This window comes from Scyliorhinus torazame, chromosome 22, assembly GCF_047496885.1.
Source record: "Scyliorhinus torazame isolate Kashiwa2021f chromosome 22, sScyTor2.1, whole genome shotgun sequence".
In the NCBI taxonomy this organism is placed as follows: Eukaryota; Metazoa; Chordata; class Chondrichthyes; order Carcharhiniformes; family Scyliorhinidae; genus Scyliorhinus; species Scyliorhinus torazame.
Window position 1 is genome coordinate 64,710,130 of NC_092728.1, and position 15,881 is coordinate 64,726,010.

Consider the following 15,881-nt stretch of genomic DNA (forward strand, 5'->3'; position numbering starts at 1 on the left):
GTCCACGGGCCACTCCACTAATTGAGCCGTTTGAACCTCCTTCAGGCTTGGAGATAACTACATCCTTTCTAAATATGATCCATTGTGTTGCAAAAAGAAAAAGACTCACCCAGGTTGTGATTCTGATCCTTTGTGTCAACCAACTGAACTGCGATTGATTCTTGCCTTTGATCTATGAGACTACTTCCATCAGTAGCCAGGTGGACAATGACAGCAGCAGCCACCATGGGTTGAGCAAAGTAGGCCTCATTAGGGAGAAAAAGATAAAGATTAACATTTGGTTCAGAAGTGGGGGCTGGGTGCAGACGCAGTTGGGGGAAAAAAACACATTCAGTCAAAAGATTTCTTTGGTATGGTTCTCTGCTCAAAGAACAACTTTCAGAGAGCATTTGACTTAATTTGACGTAACAGTAATAAATGATATAGAAGAACAACACGCCGTGAGTGTTGGAAATCTGAAATAAAGACAGGAAATGCTGGAGATGTTCAGTAGGTACGGCAGCATCTGTGGGGCGAGGAAGAGTTTTTTTTGTAAATTTAGAGTACCCAATTCTTTACTTTTCCAATTAAGGGACAATTTGGTATGGCCAATCTACCTACCCTGGCACATCTTTCGGTTGTGGGGGTGAGACCCACAGAGACACGGGGAGAATGTGCAAGCGTCACATGGACAGTGACCTGGGGCCAGTTTCGAACCCGGGTCCTCAACGGCGTGAGGCGGGAGAGGAAGAGAGTTAACCATTCAGGTCTGCGACCTTTCATTGAAGACGCTGCCAGGCATGGTGAGTGGGCGCAATCTTCTGGCTGTAGCGGGATCTTCCTGTACTGCCGACGGCGCACCCCCGCCGGGTGCTTCCTGGTGGTGTGGGGTAGATTTAATGGGCAATGCCATTGACTGCAAAAGATTCCGCCACCAGGTCGCCTTCCGCCAGAGGCTGGAGAATCTCACCCAGCATTTCAAGAATTTTCTATTCTTACATTACATATTGTATTTTATCAGTTTGCTCATGCGTTTCGTTCAGACACAACTGTGAGACCATAGTATCATTACTTTGAATATCTTCATTAAGATAAATTTTCCTCCTAACATTTTTTTTTTGCACCTTAACGTTTCTTTTTAATACTTCTGTCAATCTCCCCACCTCCATTCCTGAGGGTACATCAATCTCCAGCTCTGGTACCTGAGCCAAGAGTCTGAGCATGGAGGGTGCATGTTACCAGGCCTCTCATGTGTCGAGAACATCACAGTCAAGTCTGACGTCTATCTACAGTGTGCGTTGACCAAGAAAAATTGCTGGTCAGCGATCAGGAGCAGAGCCCCTGATCAATTTCTTTACTCCTTAGGATTGTGAGAGGAGGAGGTTGGGATCAATTGAAGTATTCCGGCTGAGATCAATTAGCTCAGCATGCACCAGCCCCCCAACCTGAGACCTCCTGATCTGTTTAGGGACACGTGTCTCAATTTATATGTAATTGTCCATTGATGAACAATGTCGAGGGATGGATTTGGACATGATATCCATTCTCACGCACTGATTGTCAAAACAGGAGGTAAAACACTAGTGAGTTGTCTGCTCAGCTAAGATATAAGCTGCATGTCCCTTACAGACTTCAGCAAATAATTTAAGCAGGCACGTCAGTACTGTGCTGAGGGAGTGCTGACTTGTCAAATGGGCCATCTCTTGGCTGAGATATCACACCAAGATTGGACAGTTAAAATTTGGAAAAAAGCATCTTGCCAGCCATATTCCTTCAACTAACAATACTAAAAATACATTATTTGGTCATGTTCTCTCAGTAGTACCTTGCCGTGCATGCATTGGCTGCCATGTTTGCTTGCATGATAGCGCTGATTGCCGTTTAGAAAAGTAATGTATTGACTGCAAAGTACATTGGGATGTTCTAAAGATGTCACAAGAAGCAATATTAACTCAGTTTATTTCATTTTTTGCTGTCTGCCTAAAATCATAGATTATCATAGAATTTACAGTGCAGAAGGAGGCCATTCGGCCCATCGAGTCTGCACCGGCTCATGGAAAGGGCACCCTACCCAAGGTCAACACCTCCACCCTATCCCCATAACCCAGTAACCCTACCCAACACTAAAGAGCAATTTTGGACACTAAGGGCAATTTAGCGTGGCCAATCCACCTAACCTGCTCATCTTTGGGCTGTGGGAGGAAACCGGAGCACCCGGAGGAAACCCACGCAGACATGTGGAGGATGTGCAGACTCCGCACAGACAGTGACCCAAGCTGGAATCGAACCTGGGACCCCGGAGCTGTGAAGCAATTGTGCTATCCACAATGCTACTGTTCTGCCCATGGCAGAATATGGCAGAATATATTTCGGAACTTGTGAAAAATTGTGATGCGAGTTGATGTTACTCGAATGACAGATTACTGCTTCCCATCTTATAAAAGGGTCACTGATTGAACAATAATGCTCTTGTATGCTGCCTTCACCTATTATGAAATGCTGCCAGCTATTGCTGTGACGATTGGTGCAATAAATCACAGATTTTTATAATCATGCTTGTAAACTGTGACTGGTCTTCGAGAATACCGCAGGGTTCATAGGGTCATTCTTCCCTTATGTCGTGATGGTGATGATGCAGATGCTTCCTTTGGGCTAGCCGATGCTGACTTTCAGAGGTCCATTGACTCAGTGTGTCATTAACTGCAGCATGTCACAGGGCGTGTGTTGATATTCATAACTCATCACCAGGACTGCATCAATCTGAACAGTGGTCATTAGGAGAGTTGACAGGATTTATTCTGTACGCCTGAGAATACGTCAGTATTTGTAATGAGCTTTTGTGGGTAAGCCAGTGTATGTAATGTCTTGATCTGTGTCTGTCAGTATTTTTAGGGAGTCCCCGGGTTGGGATTCTCTGACCCCGGGCCGGTCGGAGAATCGCCGGGGCGGGGCGGGATTCACGCGACGCCGCTCCGACGCTGGTCTGCCGATTCTCTGGTGACCGGAGAATCGCGCCATTGACTCGACGCGGCCCCCCACCTCCCAGCAATTCTCCGCACGCAATGGGCCGGTTGGCTGCCGAGATAGGCCGAGTCCCGCTGCCGTCGTTCACATGTGGTCCTACCCGGCGGGACCTCGGCATTCATCCTGCATGGGGCAGCCTGGTGGGAGGGAGGGGGGTATCCGACCCCGGAGGGGGCCTTCACGGTGGCTGGCCCGCGATCAGGGCCTACCGATTGGTGGGCGGGCTTCTCCTGTTGGGGGCCTATGTTCCTCCGCGCCGGGCCCCTGCGCCATGTTGCCTCGGGGCCGGTCGCGGAGAAGGCAACCCATGCGCATGCGCAAATTCGCGCCGGCCGTAGCGCGCATGCGCAGACCCGTGGCGCCCGTTCTGACACCGGTATCGGCAGCTGGAGCTGCGTGAAGCGCTCCAAGTGCCGTGCTGGCCCCCTGTGCGGCGCAGGAACGCTGCTCCTAAGGTCCTGTTGCCGCCGTCGTAAACATTTAGCCTCAGGATCAGAGTGTGAGTGTGTCAATATTTTAGGGGGTCTGAGTGTGCGTGCATCAGTATTTTTAGGGATCCATGTGTGTTTGTGTCAGTATTTTCAGGGGATCCCATGTGTTTGTGTTAGTATTTTTAGGGGGTCCCATTGTGAGTGTGTCAATGTTTTTAGGAGGTTCCAGTGTGAGTGTATGCCAGTATTTTTAGGAGGTCCCAGTGTGAGTGTATGTCAGTATTTTTAGGAGGTCCCAGTGTGAGTGTGTGTCAGTATTTCGAGGGGGTCCCAGAGAGAGTGTCGCCCCATGTGCCCGCTTGTGGTTGTATTTATGTTGTGTCAATTAAGTACTTTTTGCAATCATCTTGCCCACATACATCAGTATGATAAAGGCCAGAATGACTATTGCCAGAAAGTGCGGCTGCTGGTTCAGGAAAAGGCCTGTTTCCACATTAATCCTCCTTGTGGTCACATATCCTTGATGTCTTATGACTCACTTGATGAAGGAGCTGCGCTCCGAAAGCCAGTGATTCGAAACAAACCTGTTGGACGTTAACCTGGTGTTGTAAGACTTCTTACTGTGTCAAATGGCCTGTTAAATATGGGCTCAAATGCAAAGAATGGTCAATGGCCTGAGATAGTGCGAATGATGAAATTATCCCACTGTATGAGGCAGCACCATCAAAATATAAGGTGAGAGTGTTGAGGAGTGGCAGAGGAAGAAATATAATGATTGAAATTGGTTTGTTTTGCTTGAATTCAATGCATTTGCAATGTTTTAGGATTCATTTTGAGCCCTCCCCAATGTAATCCACCTACCTTTAGCCAGTATTTTGCTCTGAAGTATGGAATGTTGTGAAACGCTTCCAGGCATGGGAACCAGGCGTACTGAGACACCCCATCCGACAAGTCGATGACCCTGGTCTTGCACACCTGAAGGGAAATACACTCGGGTTAATTTACATCCCAATGATATGGTAAAGAATGCACCTGCCAATCTAGGCACAAATACTGGTTAAAATCTCCCCTTCCTCATTCGGAGCTGGGTGCCGCTGAGAACGAATGGAATTTTGGCTGGAACGCCAGATTTACCGTGCCCGCTTGCAGCGGGGTCCTGCCACGGACAATGCCGGAGAATCCCGCCCGCTGAGTGCATTTAACTCGAGCGAGTACGGATTGCAGAGAATACCTGTGCAGTGCCAAATTATGCTGGCTCAGACTTTTCCTTCCATCAGAGTGATGGGAATACCAGGGGCAATGGAGAAAGCAAAAGTAAATGATAAAACAGTGACAAACTATCAACTGGCATTCCTGCAGAGCCAGTGACATCATCTCGGAGTTTCCTGTGGCATTTCTGAGGGTGTGAGTGGGTTCCAAGGGAATTTTTCTTTCCTCTACACATGCTGTGTAAACCATATTTTATGGTGCACATCATAAAATGCGTGCATTCTGGGCCAAGGATGCTCAAATATCTGGAAATTATGTCCCCGACTGCAAGACTGGCTGAGCTAAAATTGACTTCAATTATTTATGCAGCACCTTTTACATAAAATATCCCAAATTGCTTCAGATGATCACGAATAGATTAGCATTGTACTTTGCTAAACCGCAAAAGATCGATTAGCAGGTATTTCTACATCCAAAACTAATCAAATGTCAGCTCCTTTTTAGGTCTGGTTCAATAATCTAACAGAGCGACTGTCACTGAGTGTAACTGATTGTCCAGAAATCTTCAGGATTTGACAGACAAGTGAAAATAAAGGCGGGATTTACCGGCTGTTCACTCAGGTGGGAAATTCCAGTCCCGTTGCCAGCGCACGGATTTTCCGGTGACGAGGTGTGCCATCACCGGAAAATCACGTTGGCAACAGTGGGGTCGGTAGATCCCACTGACGGGCCGCTGAAAAACACACAGCGGGATGGTCGGTAAAATCCACCCAAAGGCCGGGATTCTCCGACCCCTCGCCGGGTCGGTGAATCCCCGGGGGAAGGCGCGAATCTCGCCCCGCTGCCCCGACGCCGGCTGCCATATTCTCCGGCGCCATTTTTTGAGTGGCGGTGGGATTCCTGCCACGCCGGTCGGGGGCCGTTGAAAGCAGGCCCCCGGCGATTCTCCGGGATGTTTGCCCAGTCCCGCCGGCGTCAAATACTCACCTCACGCACAGTGGGACCTGGCAGGTGAGTATGGGCGGTCGGTCCTCAGGGGGGGGGGGGGGGCGGTGGGGGGGGGGGGGGGGGCAGGGTGATCCGACCACGGGGGGGGTGGGACCCCCACGGTGGCCTGGCCCGCGATCAGGGCCCACTGATCTGCAGGCAGGCTTGTTCCGTGGGACCACTTCTTTCTTCTGCGCCGGGCCCTTGTAGGGCTCCGCCATATTGCCTGGGGGCCGGCGCGGAGAAGAGAACTCCCCGCACATGCACGAAAATACGTCGGCCGGTCTGCACATGCGCGGAATCGTGACGGCCGTTCTGCGCATGCGCAAGATCACGCCGGCCCTTCGGCGCCGGCTGGAGCGGCGACAACCCCTTCCGCCGTCTACCTAGCTCCCGAAAATGCAGAGAATTCCACACTTTCGGTGGCTGTTGTGCCGGAGTGGTTGGTGCCGGTTTTCCCGCCGGCGTGGGGACCCCGAAGGGAGAATCCCGCCCAAAGTGTTTCTACTCAGCTTACTTGGTCCATTTGATGCAAATCATAATTCTGAAGTTGAATATGACGTTTTAGGAACACAACTGGCTGCTTAAAAAGTTCTGAAGAAGCATCATATTTGACTTAAAATGTTAACCGCCACCCACAGCTGCTGCTATACCTGCTGAAAGTTTCTGCCACTTTCTGTTTTTATTTCATGATTTTGCTTTCCATGTCACAAATTAAATGATTCGCTAAGCTATTTCTGAATCTTTAGAACCTTTTAGACCAGAAGGTCTATGAAACAAAGGGTTGCATTTTGCATCTTTGTATATTTCAGTGCACTCTACAGCCAGTTAATTAATCTCCTGAAGTGCAATCACTTCTTTTTTCTGCCAAAATGTGGCAGTTTATTTGCACGTAGCGAGGTACTTCGTTCATTCGTGGGATTGTGGGTGTCGCTGGCTAAGCCAGTATTTATTGCCCATCCCTAATTGCCCTTGGGCTGGCTGGCTTGTCATTTCAGAGGGCAGTTAAGAGCAGGTACAGATGGCAGGTTTCCTTCCCTCAAGAACATTGGTGAGCCAAATGGGTTTTTACAACAATTAACGCTTTAATTCCAGATTTTTATTTAACTCAAATTTTGCCATCCGCCATGGCGGGATTTGAACCCAGGTCCTCAAACCATTACCCTGGGTCTCCGGATTACGAGCCTACTGACAACACCACTACCTCCCCCTATAATTAGTGCATATCATAAAAGGTAATTTTGTTTCTGTAGTTTTTTGCTGCAGGATAAATGTTGAAGGTACAGAAAGAACATTCTCTTTAAATTGTACTATTGAATGTTGATACGTCCACCTGAACTGCCATTTGAAGCTCACTTGTGTGTTCCTAGGTCGAGCAGCTCAGTCACTGGTCTGAATTGAATTGGTGATCTTGGCCGAAACAACTGGATGGCCATGGGAAAATGAAATAAAGCAAGGTTTGCTCCCCTAATCTCTATGTAGTGACCCCTGCTGTTAAAGTGCATTGATGGGATTCAGGTGAGGGTAGAATGGAATTTGACTGTGAACGGTTACACGATTGAACACGCCATTGATATAAACCGTCAATGCTCATACATATAAAATGGCTACATGGGAAGAATCTCTGAGATTGGAGGCTAGAACTAAGACATGTCACGTCATACTGTCGGAGAATGCAGAAGGCACATTTCCTTTGGGTGGGACATCGCAGAAACACTTCTTGAACACTTGATTATTAAATGTAGCCTTGCTATTACTGATGGAAGACTTATTGCTAGTGGAGTGGAGTGGTGTAACGACAACAATCTCTCCCTCAATGCCAGAAAACTAAAGAGCTGGTCATTGACTTCAGGAAGCAAAGTACTGTACACACCCCTGTCTGCATCAATTGGGCCGAGGTGGTTGGCAGCTTCAAATGCCTAGGTGTGCACATTACCAAAAATCTGTCCCTGCCCACCCACATCGATACGACTACCAAGAAAGCATCTATACTTCCTCAGGATACGAAGGAGATTTGGCATGTCCACACTGACTCTTACCATCTTTTACAGGTGTGATCATCAGCTGCGCATCATGCACATTTGCGCTCAATACCCAGGCAGTGTGCACGACGCCTTCATCCTGACACACTCAACGGTTCCTGGCCCCTTCGAGGTGCCCGCCTGGCTGGGGGCTGGCTCCTGGGCGACAGGGTTCTCCATTGAGGTCATGGCTGATGACACCTATCCGAAGGCTACAGACCGACATGAGACCCGCTACAATGACACCCATGCAACGACCAAGGGCATGATCGTGCGATGCTTCCGGATCCTGAAGTTGCGGTTCAGGTGCCTGGACCATTCTGGATGGATCCTCGGTATAGCACTGGAAGGGTCGGGCACATCGTGGTGGCCTGCTGTGTCATCCACAACATCATCCAGCAGAGGGATGACTTGCTGGAGGAGGATGAATGCCAGTCCTCGTCTGGGGGAGGCCAAAGATAGGGAGGACATGGGGTCAGAGCAGGCACGGGAGTCCGCACAATGTGCGTACCAGGGCCAATGCGCACGCAACGTTCTGATCGCCTCCAGGTCCACCGACTGGAGGGAAGGAGGGGGGAAACTGGCCAGGGGCATGGACACGCATTGTACCCAAAGCCCCAACCCCCACCATGACCAACCCCCACCCGCCCGCAACCGCCTCCATGATGCATACCTGCCAAACTATGGGGTGTGGGTCCTGGGTTGGCAGTAACAGCGGGATTGATCCATGGGATGGAGGATGATGACAACCTGCTCTGCAATGAGCTCTTGTGTTCCGCATCGTATCACAACATCTGGCAGCTGCCCACGATAGCACTTTCCACCGTTCACCTGGGTGATCCCTACATGCAAGATGGCCATTCCATCACACGGTCCCAACGAATCCCTGGGTGGCGGAGGTGGGGACGGTGGGGTGTGGGGTGGATGGGGATGCGACACTGTAGCGATGAGCGCTGACTGAACTGCGATCCCAGGGTTAATTTCCCCCCCCACCAATGTCCGTGCATTCCCCCATCAGTGCCTCCTATCTGGCCAGCCCAGACCAGACCACCACTCACACCCTTCTGACAGAGCACCGAGGCAGGTTATAACATTGTGCACAGGTGTTTAATGTGAAAACATATATACAGATTTGTGCTCCAGTCCCTTTTGCTAAATTGTGTATATGCAGCTGGCAGCACAGTGGCGCAGTGGTTAGCACTGCTGTCTCACGGCACTGAGATCCCAAGTTCGATCCCGGCTCTGGGTCACTGTCCATGTGGAGTTTGCACATTTTCCCCATTTGCACATTCTTCCCCCACAACCCAAAGATGTGCAGGGTAGGTGGATTGGCCACGCTAATTTGCCCCTCAATTGGAAAAAAATGAATTGGTTACTTTAAATTTATTTTTAAAAATTGTGTTTATGCAGCTATAACTTGTCAGCTTCCTGAGTGTCAATCACGGGCCCGGCGAATCCGGCACCATTTCTCATTGGAATCGATTATGGTCCACTTGGCACTCAACGGTCGCTGAATCGGTTCAGGTGAGGTGCCAGTTTTGCTGTCTTAGAAGTCCACAAATCCTGCCCAGAGCCAACAATGAGTCTCAGGAACAGAGAATCCGGCCAATTACATTTCTTTCCCTAGTCAAAATGTCCATGGTGATTGCGATAAATGTGCATGATCACCGGATTTTGAAGAGTTTCTTACGTAAATAAACCATGTTACCCTTCAACTCAAATCAGCACCTGAACTGTTTTATGGTGCAATTATAGCACAATTCAGGGCAAATTCACATTGCAGCGCTCTACAAAGCTGCACCACTTCCTATCTCAGCACATCAATCTTACACCTTCTGAGATATCGGCATTTCTACAGTTCTGGCCTCTTGAGCATTCCCAATTTTGATGGCGATTGTTCCAATTCAGCTACCAAGGTGGTAAACTCTGGGGACATAGCACCAACAGTGACAGCCAAGATGTCTTCAAGTGCCACTTTATTTGTCAGGGCATGCTGTAAACTGGACTGTGACGACCTTTTCATCCTTTGGTCAGGAGTCTAATCCATGAGGTTTGTAAACCAAGCCTGAAAAGAGTTCAATTTGCGAACGGTGCTCATTTGAATGCTGTGAACACCAAACCCATGCGACAATGCTCGAGGTTTGGTCTCAGCCGAAGTTAATATTACCGTTCAAATTATTTGGACCTCGATGCAAGCTACCAGTTTTTGTATGTGACCCATTTCCTTTCATTGTTAAGCGACGCTACATTGGAAGAGTAGATGTGAAGCCCAACAAAACAGATGCTGCCTATTTAGAGCTTAAAGTTATCTGTGAGCCTCCCACCACGGCCAGTGTTGTTCTTGGTTGGGGTGTGGGGGTGTCGGAGTGGAGGGAGGGGGTGGGGGGGGGGGGGGAGGTGGGGAGGGTGGTGGTGAGGCTTGTCATGCAAATCGCAACTTATTTTGGCTTTTAAAAAAAAAACGGGGTTCTTTGTATTTTTCAAATGCCTTGAACAGCTTGGTTTTAAGAAAACAACTCGCGTTGACAGATCACATTATGCTATAGCGCAATGCAATTCAAACACAGAGGATGACCTGTCCTTTCCTGTTCATTTCTAGACAATGATTAAAGGCAAGTACCACCCAGGGAGAAAGAACTAGAAGGCGATTCCATCCTTTCAAGTCCTGCTTTCACGCTACTTGCCACAGCAGACAGAAGAACCCCAAATGAAACCTCCTACAATTTACTATATATTTCGGTCTAATCGGGGATACATTGACATAACTAAACTAAGATTATTTTCTCATGCCCTGATGGCGAAAGGGAAACATCTTGCACAGTTCAGCTGTCTCTTGCGAAAAGGGGAAATGCATTGTCAGGTGTCAAGCAAAAAGCCCCCTTTCCAAGTACGAATTGCAATAAAGCAGGACATTTTTAAAAACTGTTCACAAAACCTGAGTAGTGAGTCAAAGAGGCGAGTATGAGCACAACAGTATCCAGTCATTAACCTTAGCCTCTCTGAGCAAAAAGGCAGGGTGGGGGCAAATGTACATGTAACAAATCACAATCAAACTTGATAGGTGACAGCTTAGTCCAACATTGCTGTGAGTTAATAGTTGCGAATGAGGCTTTGATTACCAAGGTACTAAAATATCATTTTGTTCAAGCAAAGGTTTTGGGGGTTTGACCAGCATCCTCAAGGGACATTCTTGGTAAGCTTTTATATTTCCCCCACTGCTATTCAGCCACCCAGAAGCAATGCTTTCTTTTATAATCAAACTTGCACACTTTCAGGGTATGTGGAGACCCAGTGGGAACTAATAAATTCCTCTTAAAGAGGACTGTCAAATCCAAACCTCTTGTTCAGTCCTGTGCCTTTTATTGCTCCAAAGCACTTTATTTCAGATTTTCGGTTTTAAATTACATTAAAGACACTTCACTTGCACTTTGTATATGGTCCCGAGGAGTTACATGATTTGTATCTTGCAACAAGGTGTGTGCCTTAACGAGAGTCCCATAAGCCAGTGTCAAATCGAACACAAGATCGTCAACAGCGAGACATAATCGCCGCCTTGTACTAAAGGTGGGGGTGAATAGGGTCAATAATTGGATTTTAAACCATGGGGGGTCCCTTTTCTTCTTTTGATGAAAAACGGGAGAATGCCTGTTTTTCTTCAGCATTAATGACCGACGAACAAAATCAGATTCCCAGAAATCAAACGTTAAAAGTCGCATGTTCCCATGATTTCACTAGCAGGTCGTTAATTATTGCAGAGGAGCAGACACGCTTCCATTTTTCCTATTATAAAAAGGAACTTCCATTCCACTGATTTTATATTTTGTATTTGCTGAGGGAGTTTAAAGGCCAAGTTTGATTGTTTAAAATTAGGAATACTCATTAAGTATTGAGAAGCACAGTCTGATCAAGGGGTCCAAATGCTATCATAAATTACAAGAGCAAAGATTGAGTGATTTAGATCCATTGTCTGATTTCCAAGGCAGATTAGTGCCATTAAATCATCTCCAGGTGTTTGTTATTTAAAATAAAGGGGTAGAGTTTCCATTTTGGGCGCAATCTGTGATTTGGACCCATTTTGAAAATTGTTTTTTTCTCTTAAGTTTCCACTCATAATCATTTGCATGTTTTTTAAAAATCTGGCATGAACGAGTGTAATTCTACTGTTGCTGAAAACAATGTTTCTTTTAAAATTGTTTCATTTATTTAAGAGCGGTAACTTATTGCAGTTTGGTTAGTAAGGCTGAAATTGGGTTTATAAGAATTTTTAATCACTACTTGAGTAATCCAATCTTAAATTAATGAAAATGACTTGTTAATAAAATGCAGTTACATTGGGGTACGGCAGGCAGTTAAATAAATAAAAATTGCATTAAAAGGCTTTTAAAGCACCTCTACAGTTTGCAAATGAGCCAGTTTAATGTATCAGAAACTCACAATGGCGAACAATTCATCCTGGGGTTATGGCCAGTTTTGTGACTGAGGCCGGTCTCTATTGCAATGTTTTGTTTCTGACCAGCATACAATATTGCAGACATCCAACATGCGCTGAACATAATTGGTACTTAAAAATTCACAATCTTTTGTGTTGGTATGCTGTTTTTTGGGGAGGAATTCGGCCAAAAATTACCCAGTTCAATAAAGCACTTTTTAAAAGAATTTGTGCAATATTTGAATATCTCAGATGTGCAAGATCCATTGTATTTCAAACTGGGATACTTGGGCCCTGCAATGCTTGAAATGATCTCGAGGAGGCTATGGGATGATCAGAATTCTGTTTGCTGATTAGCTTGTTACTTCTGTTGTTTTCTTTAACTAATAAAACACACTTTCTGCAGTATTTGCACTGCTTTCATTTGGTACAATACATCACATTCTAGAATTAGCACTTTGAGCATCAGGAACCTGTCAATATTTGCTGAAGGATCCCCTCACAGAAATGTTTAAAAACCACTGACTTAATCTTGTTTCAGGTGTTTGAGCTGAACATATAACCCAGGGCAACATTTTAGTACAGTACTGAAGGAGTTCCGCACTGTTGGAGGTTCTGACTTTTAGGGTGAGACGTTACTCCAAAGGCCTAACTACTCTCTTGGGGTAAAAGATCCCAAAATCCCTGTGATGCTATTTGAGGACGACCACAGTATTTTAAAAATAAATAATTTGAGAGTACCCATGTCTTTTTTTTACATTTAAGGGGCAATTTAGCGTGGACAATCCACCTACCCTGCTCATCTTTTTGGGTTGTGGGGGTGAGACCCACCCAGACACAGGGAGAATGTGCAAACTCCACGCAGATAGTGACCCGGGGCCGGGATTGAACCCAGGTCCTCGGCGCCGTGAGGCAGTAGTGCTAACCACTGTGCCACAGTGCTGCCCAACACTACTGAAATAAAAATAAAGTGTTGCGAATAATCAACAGGTCTGGCAGCATCTGTGCAAAGAGAAGCAGTTAGAAATTCAAGTCAAATGTGACTCTTCTTCCAGCATCCGCAGTATTTTGCTCTTGTTTCTATGAGCTCTTCTGTTGTCCAGGTCAGCATGCTGGTCTCAACCAACATCATTGAAACAGTTAATCTGCTCATTTGTCTTATCGAGATGTTTGTTGGAACTATGCATATATAAATGCCATATAATGCAAATTCCTTCCCTCTCTCGCAGAAATCAGCTTACAGAGGGGCAGCATGGTGGCGCAGTGGTTAGTGCTGCTGCCTCACGGCGCCGTGGTCCCAGGTTCAATCCCGGCCTTGGGTCACTGTCCGTGTGGAGTTTGCACATTCTCCCTGTGTTTGCGTGGGTTCAAACCCCACAACCCAAAGATGTGCAAGGTAGGTGAATTGGCCACACTAAATTGCCCCTTAATTGGAAAAAATGAATTGGGTACTCTAAATTTATTTTTTAAAAATAAATCAGCTTTCACACTGCAGATACAAACTGAACCTCCCATGAATCATCATGCAGTATAGAGAAGAGCTGGAGAGTTCTCACTGTCTAAGGCAATATTTATCCCTCAATCAACATCACTAAACAAATTACCTGGTCATTTATCCTTTGCTCCACATGGCACCTGATTGTGCACAAATTGGTTACCATACCATTTCTTCATTACCCTAACCCTAATTATGACAGAGACTATGTTTCAAAGTACTTAATTGCATGTAAAGTGCTTTGGGATGTCCTGAAGCCTTGAAAGGTGCTGTATAAATGCAAGTGCTTTCTTTCCTTCATTTCCTCCAATAGTCACGTGCAATCACATAAAATTACTTTCCCCACTCCCAGAGTGAATGAACACCATCTCCCCCCGTCCCCCCACATCCCCACACCCAGCACCCCCCCATACCTTTGCACCGTATGGCAAAAAGAGGTTGATGTGCACCATGGGCCATGGTGTTGTGAAGGAAAATGTTTGTTTTCTTTGAATTAAAAATCTTGTTGATGCTTCTGACAGAAACAAATTATCGCCATGTTTTATTTATCTCCAGAGTCAGAAATGAGGCTTTTTTTCCCCCGCTGGGGACCCACATTCTGCTTGGTGAAGCTTTATGCAGAGGGACTGTTGTCACACTGTTGGCACAGCCCATTCAAGCCACCATACGGAGCAATGTGTCTCAATCCTAAAACCCTATATTCTAATGTAAATTTGGCAGTGTGCTCCATTAATGGCCACCCAGCATTGTCAGAGACCAAAGTAAACTGATCACAATTAGACACTATTCAGGTCCTAACTCTTTCATGTGAAAAATTATTTGATCAAAACAGCTCAGATTGGGAACCCTTCAGTTGTGATGGCAGACTACTTTGTTATGCATTAGTTAATGACAGCTGAGTAGCATGGGAAAGCTAGCTCTAAAAATACACAAATATCTTGCTAACTACTGCTGTTGTGCTGCCGGGCCACCTTTAAAGATTTATTGTTGTCTATGGCTGACAACAAATGAAAATTCAAATCACAAGAGACATAAAAATTGGCTAATCAGGTTTTGTTAGTTGTTCATGCCTTGGAAACCACAAATGACTTCAGTCGTTTATAACATAAAAGGAGATACTTAAGGACTCTAATGCTGTAAACCCACATTTTATTCTACCCAATGGTAATTTTTTTTTCAGGGGCCTTTTGTAGTTAACTGCTGTATGATAATTGCCCTTGTTTATATTGATATTCTCTCTCGAACACCTCGGTAAGCAGGACCCCAGCTTCAAGTGCAGAGTGGGACTGCTATTAACCTCTGTGATTGCACGCATCTGAGGGGGATGATTAAAATCAAAGTGTTCAATGTTTACAGACTGCTGTGAGAGGCAAACAAGTGAGGTCGCTTCCCACTCCTGTCCAAACCCAACTCCCGGTCATTGTTTGAATGATTTCTGCAGCTCCTCCCCTCTGTACTAGTATATTTTATTATAAATGTATCGCAATCGACCTGCAATATTTACCATTCAGCAAATAGGCTTTTGAGGAAATGATCAGATGCAATATATAATATCCCGCATGGGGCCTACTGAGTGGGAATGATTAGCTTCCCCATGGCCCTTGCGGAGTATGAGCTCCCCGCCCATTAACCCCTGCATAAAAGATCGACCAGTAAGACACTCAGCGTGGACCCCCCATGTCCTTATTAACTATACAAAGAGAAATCCACTGGTTTACTGAAAAGGCAATAATTGTGTATTTCTTGAGGTTTGCATATTCGTAACCGAGGCATAGCCGAAACACTGATTTTAGTTATTTGCTGAAAACGTCATAACACTGAAAACCTTTTTGGGTAAATGGGGGTTGGGTGCTGGGGATGGGCAGAGATAAAGGATGTTCTCTGAATCCTACATTTAATTATTGATGATGAAGGAGCTGGTGGCATACTATAATCTAGGCCACGTTGATGCTTCTGGGCACATTGTTCCCACTGGCGAGGGCGGTAAACATGAATGCCAGGGGCAGCATCAAATGCCGCAAACATCCATTTTGTTGAGCCCTCCTCTGGAAAGCCTCATTGTGGAACTTTGCGGGCAGAAATGTAAAAATCAAGATGTCATTCAGCGTAATTGTTTTAATCGACGAACGTGATTTTCAAAAGCACGCAACTGGTTTATGTGGAAACATGAGAATGTGCAGGAAGGGAAGAAACTATTGAACCCTTAAAGTTAAAATAATATCGTAAATTTCTCTGCCTTTCACTCCCTTCAGTCGCTTTCACTGACAAATATCTATCCTGTTTCCTCTTGAATTTGTCAACACTAA

At 46.1% G+C, this 15,881-nt stretch overlaps 1 protein-coding gene across 2 annotated transcripts in view; it reads right to left on the reverse strand.

The window, feature by feature from the left end:
• LOC140399096 (pappalysin-1-like) overlaps nucleotides 1-15,881 on the reverse strand; it is a 457,633-nt gene that overhangs the window by 270,375 nt on the left and 171,377 nt on the right. For both annotated transcript variants that reach the window (XM_072488243.1, XM_072488242.1), the window contains exons 11-12: nucleotides 4,296-4,409; nucleotides 110-245 (exon numbers count right to left, since the gene is read on the reverse strand). In XM_072488243.1, coding sequence (XP_072344344.1) covers nucleotides 110-245; nucleotides 4,296-4,409 — 250 coding nt within the window. The remainder of the gene's footprint in view (nucleotides 1-109; nucleotides 246-4,295; nucleotides 4,410-15,881) is intronic.